Genomic DNA, 14,356 nt, shown 5'->3' on the forward strand with positions numbered 1-14,356 from the left:
CTCTCAAGTCCTTGAACATGTTGACGGCTCTCTAAAATTTTTGCCAATCTTTCCCACAGTACTCAGTTGCTTCGCTGTTGAGTATGCATGTAGTTAGTCCTGTGTTGTAGCCTCACCAGTTTTGCACCTCATCTTCAGATATGTCTGGTGCTGCTCCTGGCATGCTCTCCTGCACTCCTCATTAAATTAGGGTGGGTCATCTTGCCAAATGTGGACAAAAGAGCTGAATTCCTGAGGTGAAATGGGAGGGACTGCCAAGTGGGGCACCAAAGAACCTAGTAAAACTGAAGTAAATGGGGATTAGGGGACAACCTCTCCAGTAGCTGGCATCGTACCTAGCATAAAGGAAGATGGTTGAGGTTGTTCGAGGCCAATCGTCTCAGCGCCAGGAGTTTCTCAGGGATCCCAGCTCCAGCAATCTTCAACTGCTTCTTCAATGAGCTTCCCTCTGTCATAAGATCAGAAGTGCTGCTGTTGGCTGATAATTACAGTGTTCAGGTCAGTTCCATTTGCAATTCCTCAGATAATGAAGCAATCCATGCCCATATGCATCAGGACTGGACAACACCCAGTCTTGGGCTGATGGATGGGAAATAACATTTTGTGTCACACAACTGCTAGGCAATGACCACTGACAACAAAGGAAAGTCTAATCACCTCCCATGACATTCAATGGCATAACCATTGCCAAATTCTCCACCATCAACATCCTAGGATCATTATCTACCAGAAAGTCAACTGGACCAGCCACACAAATACCTTTGCTATTAGTGCATGTCAGAGACTGGGTATTCTGTGGTGAGTGGCTTAGCTGCTGCCTCCTCAAAATCTTTCCATCACCTATAAGGCATAAGTCAGCAGTATGATGGAATATCACTTTCCTGGATGATGCAGCGACAACAACACTCGATGCTCAACATCATCCAAGACATAGCATTTAGCCTGAACCCGAACTCAACTACCACCTCTGGCGTACACTGGCTGCAGTATGTCCTATGTACAAGATGCACTGCGGTAACTTGTCAAAGCTTCTTATATAGCAGCTCCTAAACCTATGACTTCTCCAACCTAGAAGGGTAAGGGCTGCAGGCGCGTAGGAACACCATCTGCTCCAAGTTCCCTTCCAAGTCGCGCACCATCCCGACTTGGACATATATTGCCATTCCTTCATTGTCACTGGGTCGAAATCCTAGATCTCCCTTCCCAACAGCGCTGTAGGAGCAACTTCTTCACATGGATTGCAGCAGTTCAAGAAGTTTGCTCACCACCACCTGCTCGAGCATCAAGGAATAGATGCCTACATCCAAGAATGAATTTAAAACATTTTCTTTATAATCTCTGAATCAGATTTCTGGATCTGCCGTAGCATTCAGACGGCCCTAATCAATGTCACAAATGCCTATCCTATGACTGTAACCATGGTGCATTTTCCCTCCTCAGTATCTCTGCAGCCTTTGACATGGTCACTCATACCATACTCTTCCAATGTCTCTCCTCTGTTGTCCAGCTCAGTGGCACCACCTTTGCTTGATTCCACTCCTAACGATCAAATAGTAACTAGAATCTCCAACAATGACTTCTTTTCCCATCCCTGCATCATTACCTCTGGAGTTCCCAGGAACCTATCCTTGGCGCCTCTCCTCGTCCTCATCTACATGCTGTCCCTTGGTGTCATCACCCAAACAGATGGGCATAAGCTTCTGTTTGTATGTTGATGACATCCAGCTGTACCTCTCCACCAACTGTCTTGATCATTCACTGTCCCTGTGCTGTCAGACTGCTTGTCAAACTGGGAAATTTCCACCACTTAAACATTGGGAAGACTACAGTTATCACCTTCTGCATCTGCTACAAACTCTGTATTCTGGCCACTGATTCCATTCCCCATTCTCTCAACTTCAGTTCATCCAAATCTCTGTCACCTGTATCCTATCCCACACCATCCAAGTCACCCATTACCCCTGTCCTTGCTGATCTACATTGTCTTCCAGTGCGTACAATTTAAAATTCTCATCCTTGTGTTTAAATCTCTTCATAGCCTTGCCTGACCCTATTTGTGTAATTTCCTCCAACAACCAAACACTTCCCTGCCCTAACTGTGGCTTGTGCATTCGCCTCGTTTTGCTTCATCATTGGTGGCTTTGCCATCAGCTGTCTAGGCAACATGCTCTGGAAATCTCTCCTGGACCTCATTCACAGCTCCACCTCCCTTCTTTTTTTAAGACCCACCCCCCCCCCCCCCACTCTTAAAGCTGACTTCTTTCATCAAGCTTTGATCACTCCTTCAAATATTATGTTCTTTGCCTGATTGTGCCTTTATGAAGCACTTTGGGTTGTTTTTCTGTATTATATAAAAGTAAGTTGTAAAGAAAAGCACTAGATAATAAACAAGATGGGAAGAAACTCTAGAGACGTGTGAGAAAAATACGTTAAACTTGTACCACAAAGTCAACTTTCATTGAGTCATCAATTTTTTTCTCTACATTTTGTGCCATGGCAAATACTGCAGGATCTCCAGTAGTATTTTTTTTTAAAAAAACATTAGTTACACAGTTGTAAAACGATGGATGAAAATGTTCATTTTTGTTTTTGTTGTTCCTTAGCATTTAAAAGGAGTGACCAGCTTAGAGAAAATAAGATAATTCAGGTACACTAGTTGCTTGAAGGATGCAGCATCTTCAGATGTGCCTGTTAATAAATATTGACACTCATGATAGAGCACTTGATATTGCTAAACTGTAGGCATTTTTTTCTAATTAGCAGGGACAAAGCTTTTAAACAACTTAAAGCTGAATCTGCATTTCTACAATGAAATTAGAATTTTTTTTATCATTTCAAATGCAAATCATTTTCATATACATGTTAGTATACAGTTTTATGTTCCTTTGGAGTAGAGAAAATCTCTCAAGCCATATTTAGTTCAAGCTAATTAATATTAGAACGGTAAAGAGTTTATTTTAATATTTTTGTGGTTTAAAGAGCTCTTTGTGTGTAAATGCATTTGTATGTGGTAAACGCAATAGGAAACCGTGCTGGTTGCCCATGTTACAATGTATACCTTATTTGACATTTCAGCAACAGTGACAGGCTACAATAGAAGTTTTTGTTTGAGCTTGTAATGATTTAATACAATGAACAATTTTTTTTAATGCTTTAGGAATATAAGAAATAGGAGTAGGGCATATAGTCTCTCAAGCCTGCTCTGCCACTCATTAAGATCATGGCTGATTTTCTACCTCAACTCCACTTTCCTGCCCTATTCCTTTAGCCATAATTAAGATCAATGAGTAGCTATTTCTTGAGGCTCCTGAACAGTGTTAAAGGAGATTAATATTCTTAGTATTTGTGATCTTCAACTCTCCTAGAGTGTATTACATCAAGAAAGGACATAACTGATTATATAACTTTGTTTTTTAATGCACTTGTAAAATACAAAAGCCGAGTTCATAAGAAAACTTTTGTTTTGATGTGTTTTTAATTCTTTGTGTTACCTAACAGCCAATATTTGCATTATAACCATTAAGCTTCACTATATGTGCTATAGTTGTATAATGGCAGTGCTGAATGTCATCGTTATGAAGGTGAAACTTCTAATTGGCCTCCTTGAGCTCATGACTATTTGGACAGAAAACAGCCATTTGCAAGCCAGCAGAACTCGAATCATTACAGTTGAAAATTGGATCCTCTTCATATACGGGGTCATTACTTAACCTACTGACATGCAGAGGGAGAATTCTTTCTTTGTGAAGCGCACTCTTTTTGCGTTACACGAGGATGTTCTGAGAAGCTGACAGTATGTAGGAATCAATACTTGAAGATAGACACAGAAGTGTAGTAGCCCTTGATGCTTGAGTATTATATACATAATGGCCATCTCTGGTCACCTGAGCATCAGTGATGACAAATATTAAAGTGATTATTTGTAAAGCCAATTTCTTTCTAAGATTATTCATTTAGTTTATGTATGTTTGTTACTTCTTGAGCAAGGTTATATGAAGTTATGAATATAGGTCTGATAAGGTTGCTATTGTGCTTTCAGTTGGCATACATGTAAAGTATTCCTTTTATATGCTTTTATTATTCCATTGTGCAACTAGTATTACATTTTTAATATTCTTTAATTGCTGATGAACCCTAAATTTATTTTTCTCAGTGGATATTTTAAGGTTAGATTGTGGTGATCGTTAGATTACTTGAATACTATAAAGTTATGGTATATATTTTCACTGGCTTGCGGTTTGTCTCCAGTTTTCCAACAAAGTGGTTGCTGAAGTGGCTTGTGACATGCTTAAGCTGTTGGTTACACATATGGAAAGGCTTAAGAAGTATGAATCCCAGCTCCCCAAGAAAATTGCTGAGGTAAATCACTTCCTTTCAAGGTTGTTTACGGAAATCATGCTATCTTGTTATATCACTGAAATTGATGAAAATATGAGTTAAACATGCATATATTGTGTGTGCTTTAATAAAACTGAACTGTACTTTTTGAATTCAGATCCTTGTGGCCACTATTGCCTTCCTCCTGCCAAGTGCAGAACATTCATCTGTCGATGCAGATAAAAGGGTGAGCATGAGGTTGAATGTTACTATTTTTCCGTTGCATGGCAACGCTTTAGAGTGAAACTAATACACAGCACTGCATTGTATTTTTTTCCTTTTTAGTTAATAGTATCTCTATTGCTATGCCTTTTGGATTGGTGCATGGCAATGTCTGTGGATGCCCTGTTGGAACCTATTAGTGCAACTTTGATGGAAGACCAAATGGCACGCAAAGCACCTTTACTAGACTATATCTACAGGGTATGTATATATTTATTGGCTAATTGTAATATGTTTAGAATTTTTACTACTCTCGGCCCATTTAAATGCGCTACCAAAAGTGAGATTATTGAATAATGACTAAATAGCGTGTTGTTAATGAAATCCTGTAATAATAAATCCTCCCCAACAAATTACAATCATGACTGATCACATGCACCACCTTCTTGGTTTATTTGAGGTATAATTAAGCTGGTACTTTGCAACATGTAAAGAATTGTAGGTGTAATTTCTGAGTGACAGCCAATCTGTCTGAACAGGAGCAGTGTTGGACATTCTTAGGAAACTGTTTTAAATCTACTGGATTTGATAATGTCTGCAGTGGTGTTCCAGAGCAGTGCCCGGCCAAATTTAAAAAAAAATTCTCAAGGTTGTATGTTGGCTCACTCGTGGCATTTCATAAACTTCAGCATGGTCCTTTTTTAATATTTGAAACAGAGGTGTGTCGTACATTGAAGATTTATTATCTGGGGTGCAGAGCTCAGCACATGCAATTACGCATTCCCATTCAGGAGTAAAATTTGGATGTTGCCAGTTACAAAATGTTTCTGTAGTTACTAATTCCAGACCAATAGCACAGCATGATTGAGATCTTAAATGGAAGCCAAGCTCATCACAATATGCATGATCGACATAGTAGAATCGTAATATCTTACTGCAGGTATGGCCTATAGTTTTTGTTATAAAGCCTGATATGATTCATTATTTTCTTGTACTAAGCTTTATCGTTGAAATAGGGATGCTTGCAACTCTTATGATAGTTTGTCTTGTGACTGTTAAACTAGTAATGCAACATAATATATTTTTTAATTACCATATTCAAGAACCTAATGGCATTAGTTTTTTTCATGCCTTTTAGATTTTTGGTTATAATGTAGTCCAGATAGGGAATATCTGTTTTAAAGCTGAAGTGAGCATAGACAATTTTGGTTAACAATGGACAAGCTCGAGAGGTACAGAGAAGCGCCCCTTGATTTGGAACTCCACATAATTAACGTTGCTGCTCAGAGTGCATAGGGATAAGAAATGTGGGAAGTAAAAGTTTTGCATCCCATCAGAATGTCTTGCATCTGATGCGCAGCATTTGTACTGCATTGGATGCCTTGCATTTGGCTGTGTGACATTTTCAGTGTAAGCAATATTTACAGCCTCCTGTTCTCAAAACTGCTTAATTGTGTTACTTTTACTACCATTATAATTTCTAGCATGAAATGAACAGTTATATATCCATACAAAATGTAAACTAATTGGATAGATTAAACCCTTGTGTGTGACCTTTTTTAAATGTTGGCTTTGTCTTGTGAACCCATATGTGTGCTCACCAGGTAGCGTAATGAATTATTGCACAAAACTGCTGCTGTCATATGGGGCCTGTTTTTTTTCTCATTGGTAGGTATCAAAAGTGCATATCTTAAGATGAAAATATTGACGTGTGGAACAGCAAATTAGAAAGGATACCTCAACACTAGTAATTACTACTGCAGTTCGATATGTGGGGGGGATAAATTGGATAGCCCCTGAAAACAGGCACAGGGATCGTGATGCCCTTGGTAGAAGCTGAGACTGCTGTCATGCAAGTTAATATTATCATTGCTGTAGATTACAGTGTATTAAGGGGTTGAAGGTGTCACAGCAGTCCAGCAATCTGTCCTGCAACAGATTACTAGGATGAGTTCTTCACAGCCCAGACAGAAAGGGACTACTGAGGTTGTTTTCTCCCTTCTGTTATGGTCCCTGTGGAGATCACAAACCAAAAGAATCCAATCCACCAACTGACCCCAATTTAGAAAAAAAAACCAAAAGAACAAGATTTCACTTTTAGAAATTTTAATTTCATACTCAAACCCAAACCAACATTAATTGAACATGAACTAACAGTTAAATCACAGTCGTGATAGATATATATAGCTTAAAGATTAAACGTTAATTATCAGATGCAACTAAGATCCTACAACTCTTCTGGGCAGTCTTCTCAGCAAAAATAGCACCAGTTGTGGCCACAAAGTTCTTCAGATCTCTGAACTTATCAGCTAGATCTCCAGAGCCTGTCTTCCAAGATGCAGACACAGATGGAACGCCTTCTTGTTGATGGTGAGCTTTGTAGTCTTTCATCAACGTTTTGGTCTGGTCACCTCTTGAATATCCTCGGCCCTGTTTGATAGTCTTGATAGCGTAGCTCCACCGGTGTCACCTTAAGTAACTCTTTAAGTCACTAAAAACAGTAGTAGCAACTTGTTTTTGCTAAGGGCCAGCTCCCAGAAAAACAGGTCCCAATCACAGCACCTTGTCTTGTTTAAAACAACCACAGCTTGCTTCAACACATTGTGGTCTGTAATCTGGTAAACTTAAACCTGACCCCCAGTCACATGTCTCTGGTCACACTTCTGATCGTATGACTGTTTTAACTGGTCCGAACCAGTTCTGTCTTCCCCTGAACCCCAAAGCTTTCAGTTTCCTTTTCCAGTAAAGGACTCTCAAAAAAAAAGGGGCTGGAATTTAAGAGAGCTCAAAAAATGCATGCCAAAGAGCCGCCGCAATCTCTCGTGCAGCGGCTCATTTAAATGGCCAGGGTGGCCCGCCCACCACCCCACCCCCAAATCACATGGAGGGGGCGGGCTGTCTGTCGCTGGCAATGGCATCACCTGCCTTTACATTTTTAAAGAAGTAACCACCTCCCCCCCCCCCACCACCAAAATTAAATAACTAAATTTATAACTCTCCTTTCCCACCCACCCCCAACAACAATTACAGTAAATATTTGGCCATCTTCCATCTTCTCTCTCCCGCGCCCCCATGACTGCTGTCAAGATGCCGGACAGTGACCTACATGATTTGCTGCCTGTGATCGTACATCAGCTGGATGGTGAGGGAGTCGAATCCTTCTCGATTCTGGTATAGGGCAGAGTTGGAACGCAGCGCCTGCAAGCGATGTGTGTTTGTGTAGCCAGTGGCACCCTGCACCAGGCGGAAGCCTGCAATTCTAACTAAGCCACGTGCTTGCTCCGCCTGCTTGTCTCTGGCAGGACAGACTGAAATGTAGTTAGCACTCTTTGAATAGAGAGACTCTGTGCCCCCCTGCTTCTGCAACAATGGAGGGCAAAACGCGAGATGTTACAAATATCTCCTCCTCAAGCCTGGGTGAGTCAGGCACATAAAAATTCATCACCACAGTCACCTTCACAACCACTGGCAATGCAGTCCTTGCCCTGCTCAGAGGTTGTAATTGCGGCTGGAACAGGTGGCAAATTTCAGTGAGGACATCCTTCCTGAAGTGCAGATATCTCACCGGGTTTCAGATAGGAGAATTGGTCACTCAACACCCTGAGTGGATATGGATTCCTGTTGAGAGACCTTCTCCCCCTCTTCCTCCTGTCCTGTCCCCACCCACCCGCCCACCCCCCTTGCAACTTCCAGCAGCTTCTTGTGCTCTGCATGGCTCCTGTTCATTCTTCAAGTTATGCTGTACTAAATGGGGAGTTCCATTAGTGCAGTCATGTCTGGGTGCAACTGATTTCTGCAGAAACCTTGAAGTCACCATAAATTCCTTCAGCACCTACCACGCCTCTCCCAGTAGACTTTTGCAACTTGAAACCACTATCGAAAGCACCAAACACTTGAGGACTTGAAGCAAATGCCTGAAGAAATCAACCAGCAATTAACTTAAAGTAGCTGCTGAATGCATGATCAGCTGTACATGGTACAGGGTTAAGAGAAGGCGTTGGCTGCAGCGATGAGCTCCAAAATGGCACTGCTGGCGTCAAATCAGCGTTCCACACTGATTGACATGATCTGCCTGCTCTGCATACTTCAGCAGACATTCACTGTACACTAGTGCCAATATGGCATCTGGTGCGATTTGCTACTTGTCTACCTACTCTTTTGTGCCTCCTCGTTGGGTTTGCCTTCCCTTGCTTTTAGTTTATCACTTCTTTCTTCCCCTCCAGTCTTTGAAAAGGCTGGCAAATTTTTAAACCTTTCTAATCAAGAATTTTTGCCCATTGATGTGGCCACTTCCCATTAAAGTCCTCTCAGCAGTCCATTAAGGGCCAATGTGTGTAGTGGGCATAATCAAGTAATGCAGACATTATAAGAAGGGAGGAACTTAGAACAATCATCATCACTAGGGAAAAAGTACTGAGCAAACTATTGGGATTGAAGGCAGACAAGTCCCCAGGGCCTGCTGGCCTACATCCTAGGGTCTTAAAGGAAGTGGCAGCGGAGATAGTGGATCAATTGGTTATAATATTCCAAAATTCCCTGGATGCGGGAAAGGTTCCAGTGGATTGGAAAAATGCTAATATAACGCCCTTATTCAAAAGCGGAGGGAGGCAGAAAGTAGGAAACTATAAACTAGCTAATTTAACATCTGTCGGGAAATTGTTAGAATCCATTATTAAGGATGTAATAACAGGACATTTAGAAAGTAAAAATGCAATCCATCAGAGTCAGCATGGTTTTATGAAGGGTAGATCGTGTGTGACTAATTTGCTAGAGTTCTTCGAAGATGTAACAAGCAAAGCGGATAATGGGGATCCTGTAGATGTAGTATATCTGGACTTTCAGAAGGCATTCGATAAGGTGCTGCACATAAGGTTAATACACAAGGTAAGATCACATGCGGTTAGGGGCAATTTATTAGCTTGGATAGAGGATTGGCTAACCAACAGAAAACAGAGAGTCAGAATAAATGGGTCCTTTTCTGGTTGGCAAGATGTAACTAGTGGGGTCCCAACTATTTACAATCTGTATTAATGACTTGGATGCTGGGATAGAAGGTACTATAGCCTAATTTGCAGATGACACTAAAAGGGGGGATAGTAAGTTGCAATAAAGAAATAAGAAATTTGCAGATGGATATGGATAGGTTAGTAAATTATTATCTGAATGGAGAGAAACTTCAGAGTGCTTTGGTGCAGAGGAATCTGGGTGTCCTTGTGCATGAATCGCAGAAAACTAGTATGCAGGTGCATCAGGTAATGAGGAAGGCAAATGGAATTTTGGCATTTATTGCTAAAGGAATAGAGTATAAAAGTAGGGAAGTGTTGCTGCAACTGGACAAGGCATTAGTGAGACCACACCTGGAGTATTGCGTACAGTTTTGGTCCCCTTACTTGAGGGATGTAGTTGCATTGGAGGCAGTTCAGAGGAGGTTCACTAGATTGATTCCAGAGATGAGGGGTTTGTTTTATGAAGACAGATTGAGCAGATTAGGCCTTTACTCTCTAGAGTTTAGAAGAATGAGAGGAGGTCTAATTGAGGTATATAAGATGATTAAGGGGAGTGACGAAGTAGACGTAGAGAGGATGTCTCCTCTGGTGGAGAAATCTAAAACAAGAGGTCATAGTTTTAGGATAAGGCGTAGCAGATTTAAAACAGAGATGAGGAGAAATTACTTCTCTCAAAGGGTCATGAGTCTGTGGAATTCATTATCCCAGAGTGCAGTGGATGCCGGGATATTGAGTACATTTAAGGAGGAGATAGACAGATTTTTATTAGTAAAGGGTTGAAGGGTTATGGAGAATGAGCAGGAAAGTGGAGTTGAGGCCAAGATGAGATCAGCCATCATTGTATTGAATGGTGGAGCAGGCTCAAGGGGCTGAATTGCCTACTCCTGCTCCTAGTTCTTATGTTAAATTAGTGGAGCTTAGCGACACTGATGAGATCAGCTCACCTACTTAGTGCACACAATACGTACAGTATGGTTCCACCAACACAAGACTGCATAACCAGCCCTGCTACACAAATTTTCACCAAATGGTGTGAAATGTTCCTTATTCCCTACCAATGGTCAGTTCAAATAGAGCACAAACAACAAGGAAAATCATATTGAATGTGTACTGGTGCTGAACAAGTATACTACGCAAGTGCCAAAAAAAATTCATGGTATTTAAAAGAGCATTTTTAATTTCTATCAGTAGTAGAATTACAAGCTTAGAAATTTCACCACCAAAACTCAAGACAGTTAAAATAATTTCTATTAAAACAAAAATGAAACAGAATAATACTCCTGCTGGCAATGGTATTTTTAATATTGTTCTTGTGCTGCAAATATACAATGCCACTTAACTTCACTATCCCATTACTCACTAGTTGATATGGAAGGAGCTGTGCTAAAAGAGTTCTTCATTTTCTTTTCTTTAAGTTTATCTTTACGTACCCTTTCAAGCGATAAAATTGTGTTCACATTTGAAAATGCAAAATTTACAGTTCCATTTATAAAGCTTTTTAAAAAAAAATGTGATGGCATACTGGTGTGTACTATTATCAGTGAGAGCAGAACCCACAATTAGTGGTAATATTTCATTGATCTGAGCCTGCAAGATGACATAAGTCACAAAGAGCATTTTAATGGTATGCATAAGTTACTCCATTAGGTGTATCTCAACTGAGTGAGGAACCGTTTAAATTGTTTTGGCCCTTAGTAAGCAAGTCTCATGAATGTAGGTGCTTCGAATTATCAATATATTTGAAAATATTTACTTTCCACCATGATATTTGTTCATTCTGTTGTCAACATTTATCTTTGTAAATGGCTATGGTAATATTTCTCATTCAGATTTGTTTCTCAGCTGCCACAATGTAGGCAAAAACTTTGGCCACTAAATGGCTCTGTGGGACAAATTTCTCTCCCAACTGTATTACCATATTGTACACGAAATAAACTTTTATTCATCAGTTGATCATAGGAAGCATTATGGACATTTTCTAGTCAAGCATATTTTCCCCAGTTATATTGTTTTATTTGAAATTGTGCAACTTAAAGGATTATTTTTGTTGTTGTGTCTGGTTCTTTCACATGCAGATAACTAGTTTTCAGGCAGGGAAACAAAAAAAATGTGCATTAACATACTGAGAAACAGCATGATTCTGGTTAAAGCAGTGCTTCCTACTGTGAAAACATCGAATAAAGTCACAAAAAACACACAAGTTGTTATGATCTGTAAAGCACTGCCTGAAAGGATGGTGGAAGCAGATTCAATAGTAATTTACAAAAGGAAATTGAATACCTGAAAAAGTAAATTTACAAGGCCATGGGGATAATAGTAGGGGAGTGGAACTAATTGGATGGCTGTTTTTCAAAGAGTCAGCATGGGCACAATGGGACAAATGGCCGCCTTCTGTGCCGTATCGTTCTATAATTCTATGACACCGAAGACTACCTCAGACGCACTGCACAGTTCTCATAGTGAACTTGTATATTCACTTTCTCAGTTTCATTATTTGCATTAATATGTTTTACGTGTGATAAGGTATACAAGCTTGCATATTCTTTGCTGTTAAATTGGATTAACTTAAATTGTATTTTTGGCTTATTATTAATGACTTTAAAATGATGAACTTTGAGCCAATGTCTATAACCTCGCACATATGTCGTGCTTTATACTTTTGCTACAAAAATTATTTTTGTAATATAAGTAAGAGCTATTATTAGTCTGAAGTGTTATGAATTGTCAGGTGGTGCCATTTTGTTTGTAAATCAAATGATATTTATCTAACTTTTTAATATCTGAGTAAAAACTAATACTTTCTCATTTTACTCCTAGTTAGCAACATGTAGGACATAGTACAGCTACTTACACTTTTATTTCATACAGAAAACATTGGTGTGGGCTTTGCAGTAGTAATGACAGCAAAGCTGTCAGTGCTCACCATCGTTACTCCTCTGAAACCGACAGCAACATCTGGAGTCTGTAAATGCGTAGTTAAGCATAGAAATCCGGAAGTTGCTGTCACTGATTCTATGCTTCTCCACAGGATGCGTTTTTGAAGTCCCCACAGACTAATCAATTAGAAATCACTGAACTGATGAGAACTTGCCCTTTTTACACTTTATTCTCACTATAAAAATGCTTGAAAAAGTTGCACCTTGTTGAATGAGATGTAACTGGGTTTTTAACAGTGCACTTAGTTCAGAATAACTGAACAGCCTCACTGGCCCTGAAAAACTAATTTACTATTTGTGGAATGTCAGATTTCTCCACTGATTAAATTTCACATTTTTATAATTTTTTAAAGAAGTTTGTTTACCATATTTCATCTGCTACCTTAATCTCGTGTATGCCTCAATCTTTATTTCAGTCTCTGTAAAATGATATTAAAAAGTGTAGGATAATCAGTGTTTTTAACTTCCTGGTTTGCTGTCTGAGAATGCTTCAGTTTGTTTGGCTGCTTACCCTGAATGCCTCGAGATCCCCTGCACTTGGTGCCAGATTTAAACTAATGTCAAGAAAGGGGAAGACCACGGCACAGAGATTGCTAGATCTTTGTGGGCTGCTTTCTTTGAGGTCAGCAGCGATGCTGACTGCAAAATAAAGGCCATTGTCTGTATGAGAACCAGCTAACCCTAATGGAATTTCTTGTTCTCTGAATAGAACTTCTAAAATCACTTTTCATAAGAAATCTCTTGTATAGAATTTTGTTTTCTACAAACTGTTGTGGCAATATATCTGTGGCAGCTTATATCAAAATTAGCATTTCATATTTCTAGATCAAACAGGAAAAACAACTGTTTTAGCAATATTCTTGTAAAATTATCCCCATGTCATCTTCTGTCTGTTATGTATTATTGCTTTTACTTAGGCCTAGCAAACCTCTTCACTGAAGGGGAATAACAGCAGTTCATGTTTGAGTGTGAACCTCAATTGTGTAATTACTGAGAGTTAGCAGCTGCATTGGATGGAAATTATTTTTGAAGAATAATTGCTGGAAAGATTGATAGAGCATTTGTTTTTTAAGAAAGGGAAGGAAGCAAAAGCGATCTTTAGGAAAAGAAAAAATCATGTGTTATTCATTGAAGTTTTATAAATTCTCATTCCTGTAACTGACTGCTGGTCGTGCACACTAATTCTCTGTCTCCATCTGTCTTCCTTCTTGACTTCAGCTACTTCGCATGTGTTTCGCATATTTTCATTGGTATCTCTATTTCTCTGATATTCCTTCTCACTCTTCATCTCTGCCTCTTTCTACAATTCTGTCCTCACTGTGTGGCTAATTTTATGGCAGCACAAATTAGAAATTCAGGCATGCAATATCCATGATTTCCTGAGTGTTTTGGTTAGAAAGTGATGCGTAGTTGACAGTTAAATTTTTGATTTGTGATGTCAGGTGAGCGAGGCTCCTTACTGGCAGCAGCAATTATCCCCATTTCATCTTCAGTATGTCCCCCAAGATTGATCAGTCAGTACTGCACTCGTAAATGCATGTCTATTCTGTATGTTCTTTTTTTGAATTCTCACAGAGACCTGGAACTAAACCTGAATTTTTAATCCTCGCACGCCTTAAGAAATTATTTCCTCTCTCCCTTGAAACAGACAGCCAATTTGTATCTCCCAGTTTCAGGCCATGGCCCCTCATTCCCTCCCTCTGCTGCATCCCAGCACAAGACCTGGTTTCCCACTCTCTGTCAGAATGGGCATATGTAAGAAATCAAGGTAAAACTAAGAGGGAATGAGAAAATAGGAAACTAGGGCTGGGAAAAGTGACTGAGAAAACCAGAAAATAGTGAACAGAGAGGCTAGGCTCAAGCAAGTAGGGTCTA

The 14,356-nt window shown here is 39.7% G+C and overlaps 1 protein-coding gene across 10 annotated transcripts in view; it reads left to right on the forward strand.

Moving 5' to 3' along the window:
- The window catches only part of ralgapa2 (Ral GTPase activating protein catalytic subunit alpha 2), a 616,204-nt gene that overhangs the window by 349,406 nt on the left and 252,442 nt on the right, over positions 1–14,356 (forward strand). For all 10 annotated transcript variants that reach the window (XM_068044400.1, XM_068044396.1, XM_068044394.1 and 7 more), the window contains 3 exons: positions 4,249–4,359; positions 4,496–4,564; positions 4,663–4,800. In XM_068044400.1, the coding sequence (XP_067900501.1) occupies positions 4,249–4,359; positions 4,496–4,564; positions 4,663–4,800 (318 nt within the window). The remainder of the gene's footprint in view (positions 1–4,248; positions 4,360–4,495; positions 4,565–4,662; positions 4,801–14,356) is intronic.

This window comes from Heterodontus francisci, chromosome 13, assembly GCF_036365525.1.
Source record: "Heterodontus francisci isolate sHetFra1 chromosome 13, sHetFra1.hap1, whole genome shotgun sequence".
NCBI classification, from domain to species: Eukaryota; Metazoa; Chordata; class Chondrichthyes; order Heterodontiformes; family Heterodontidae; genus Heterodontus; species Heterodontus francisci.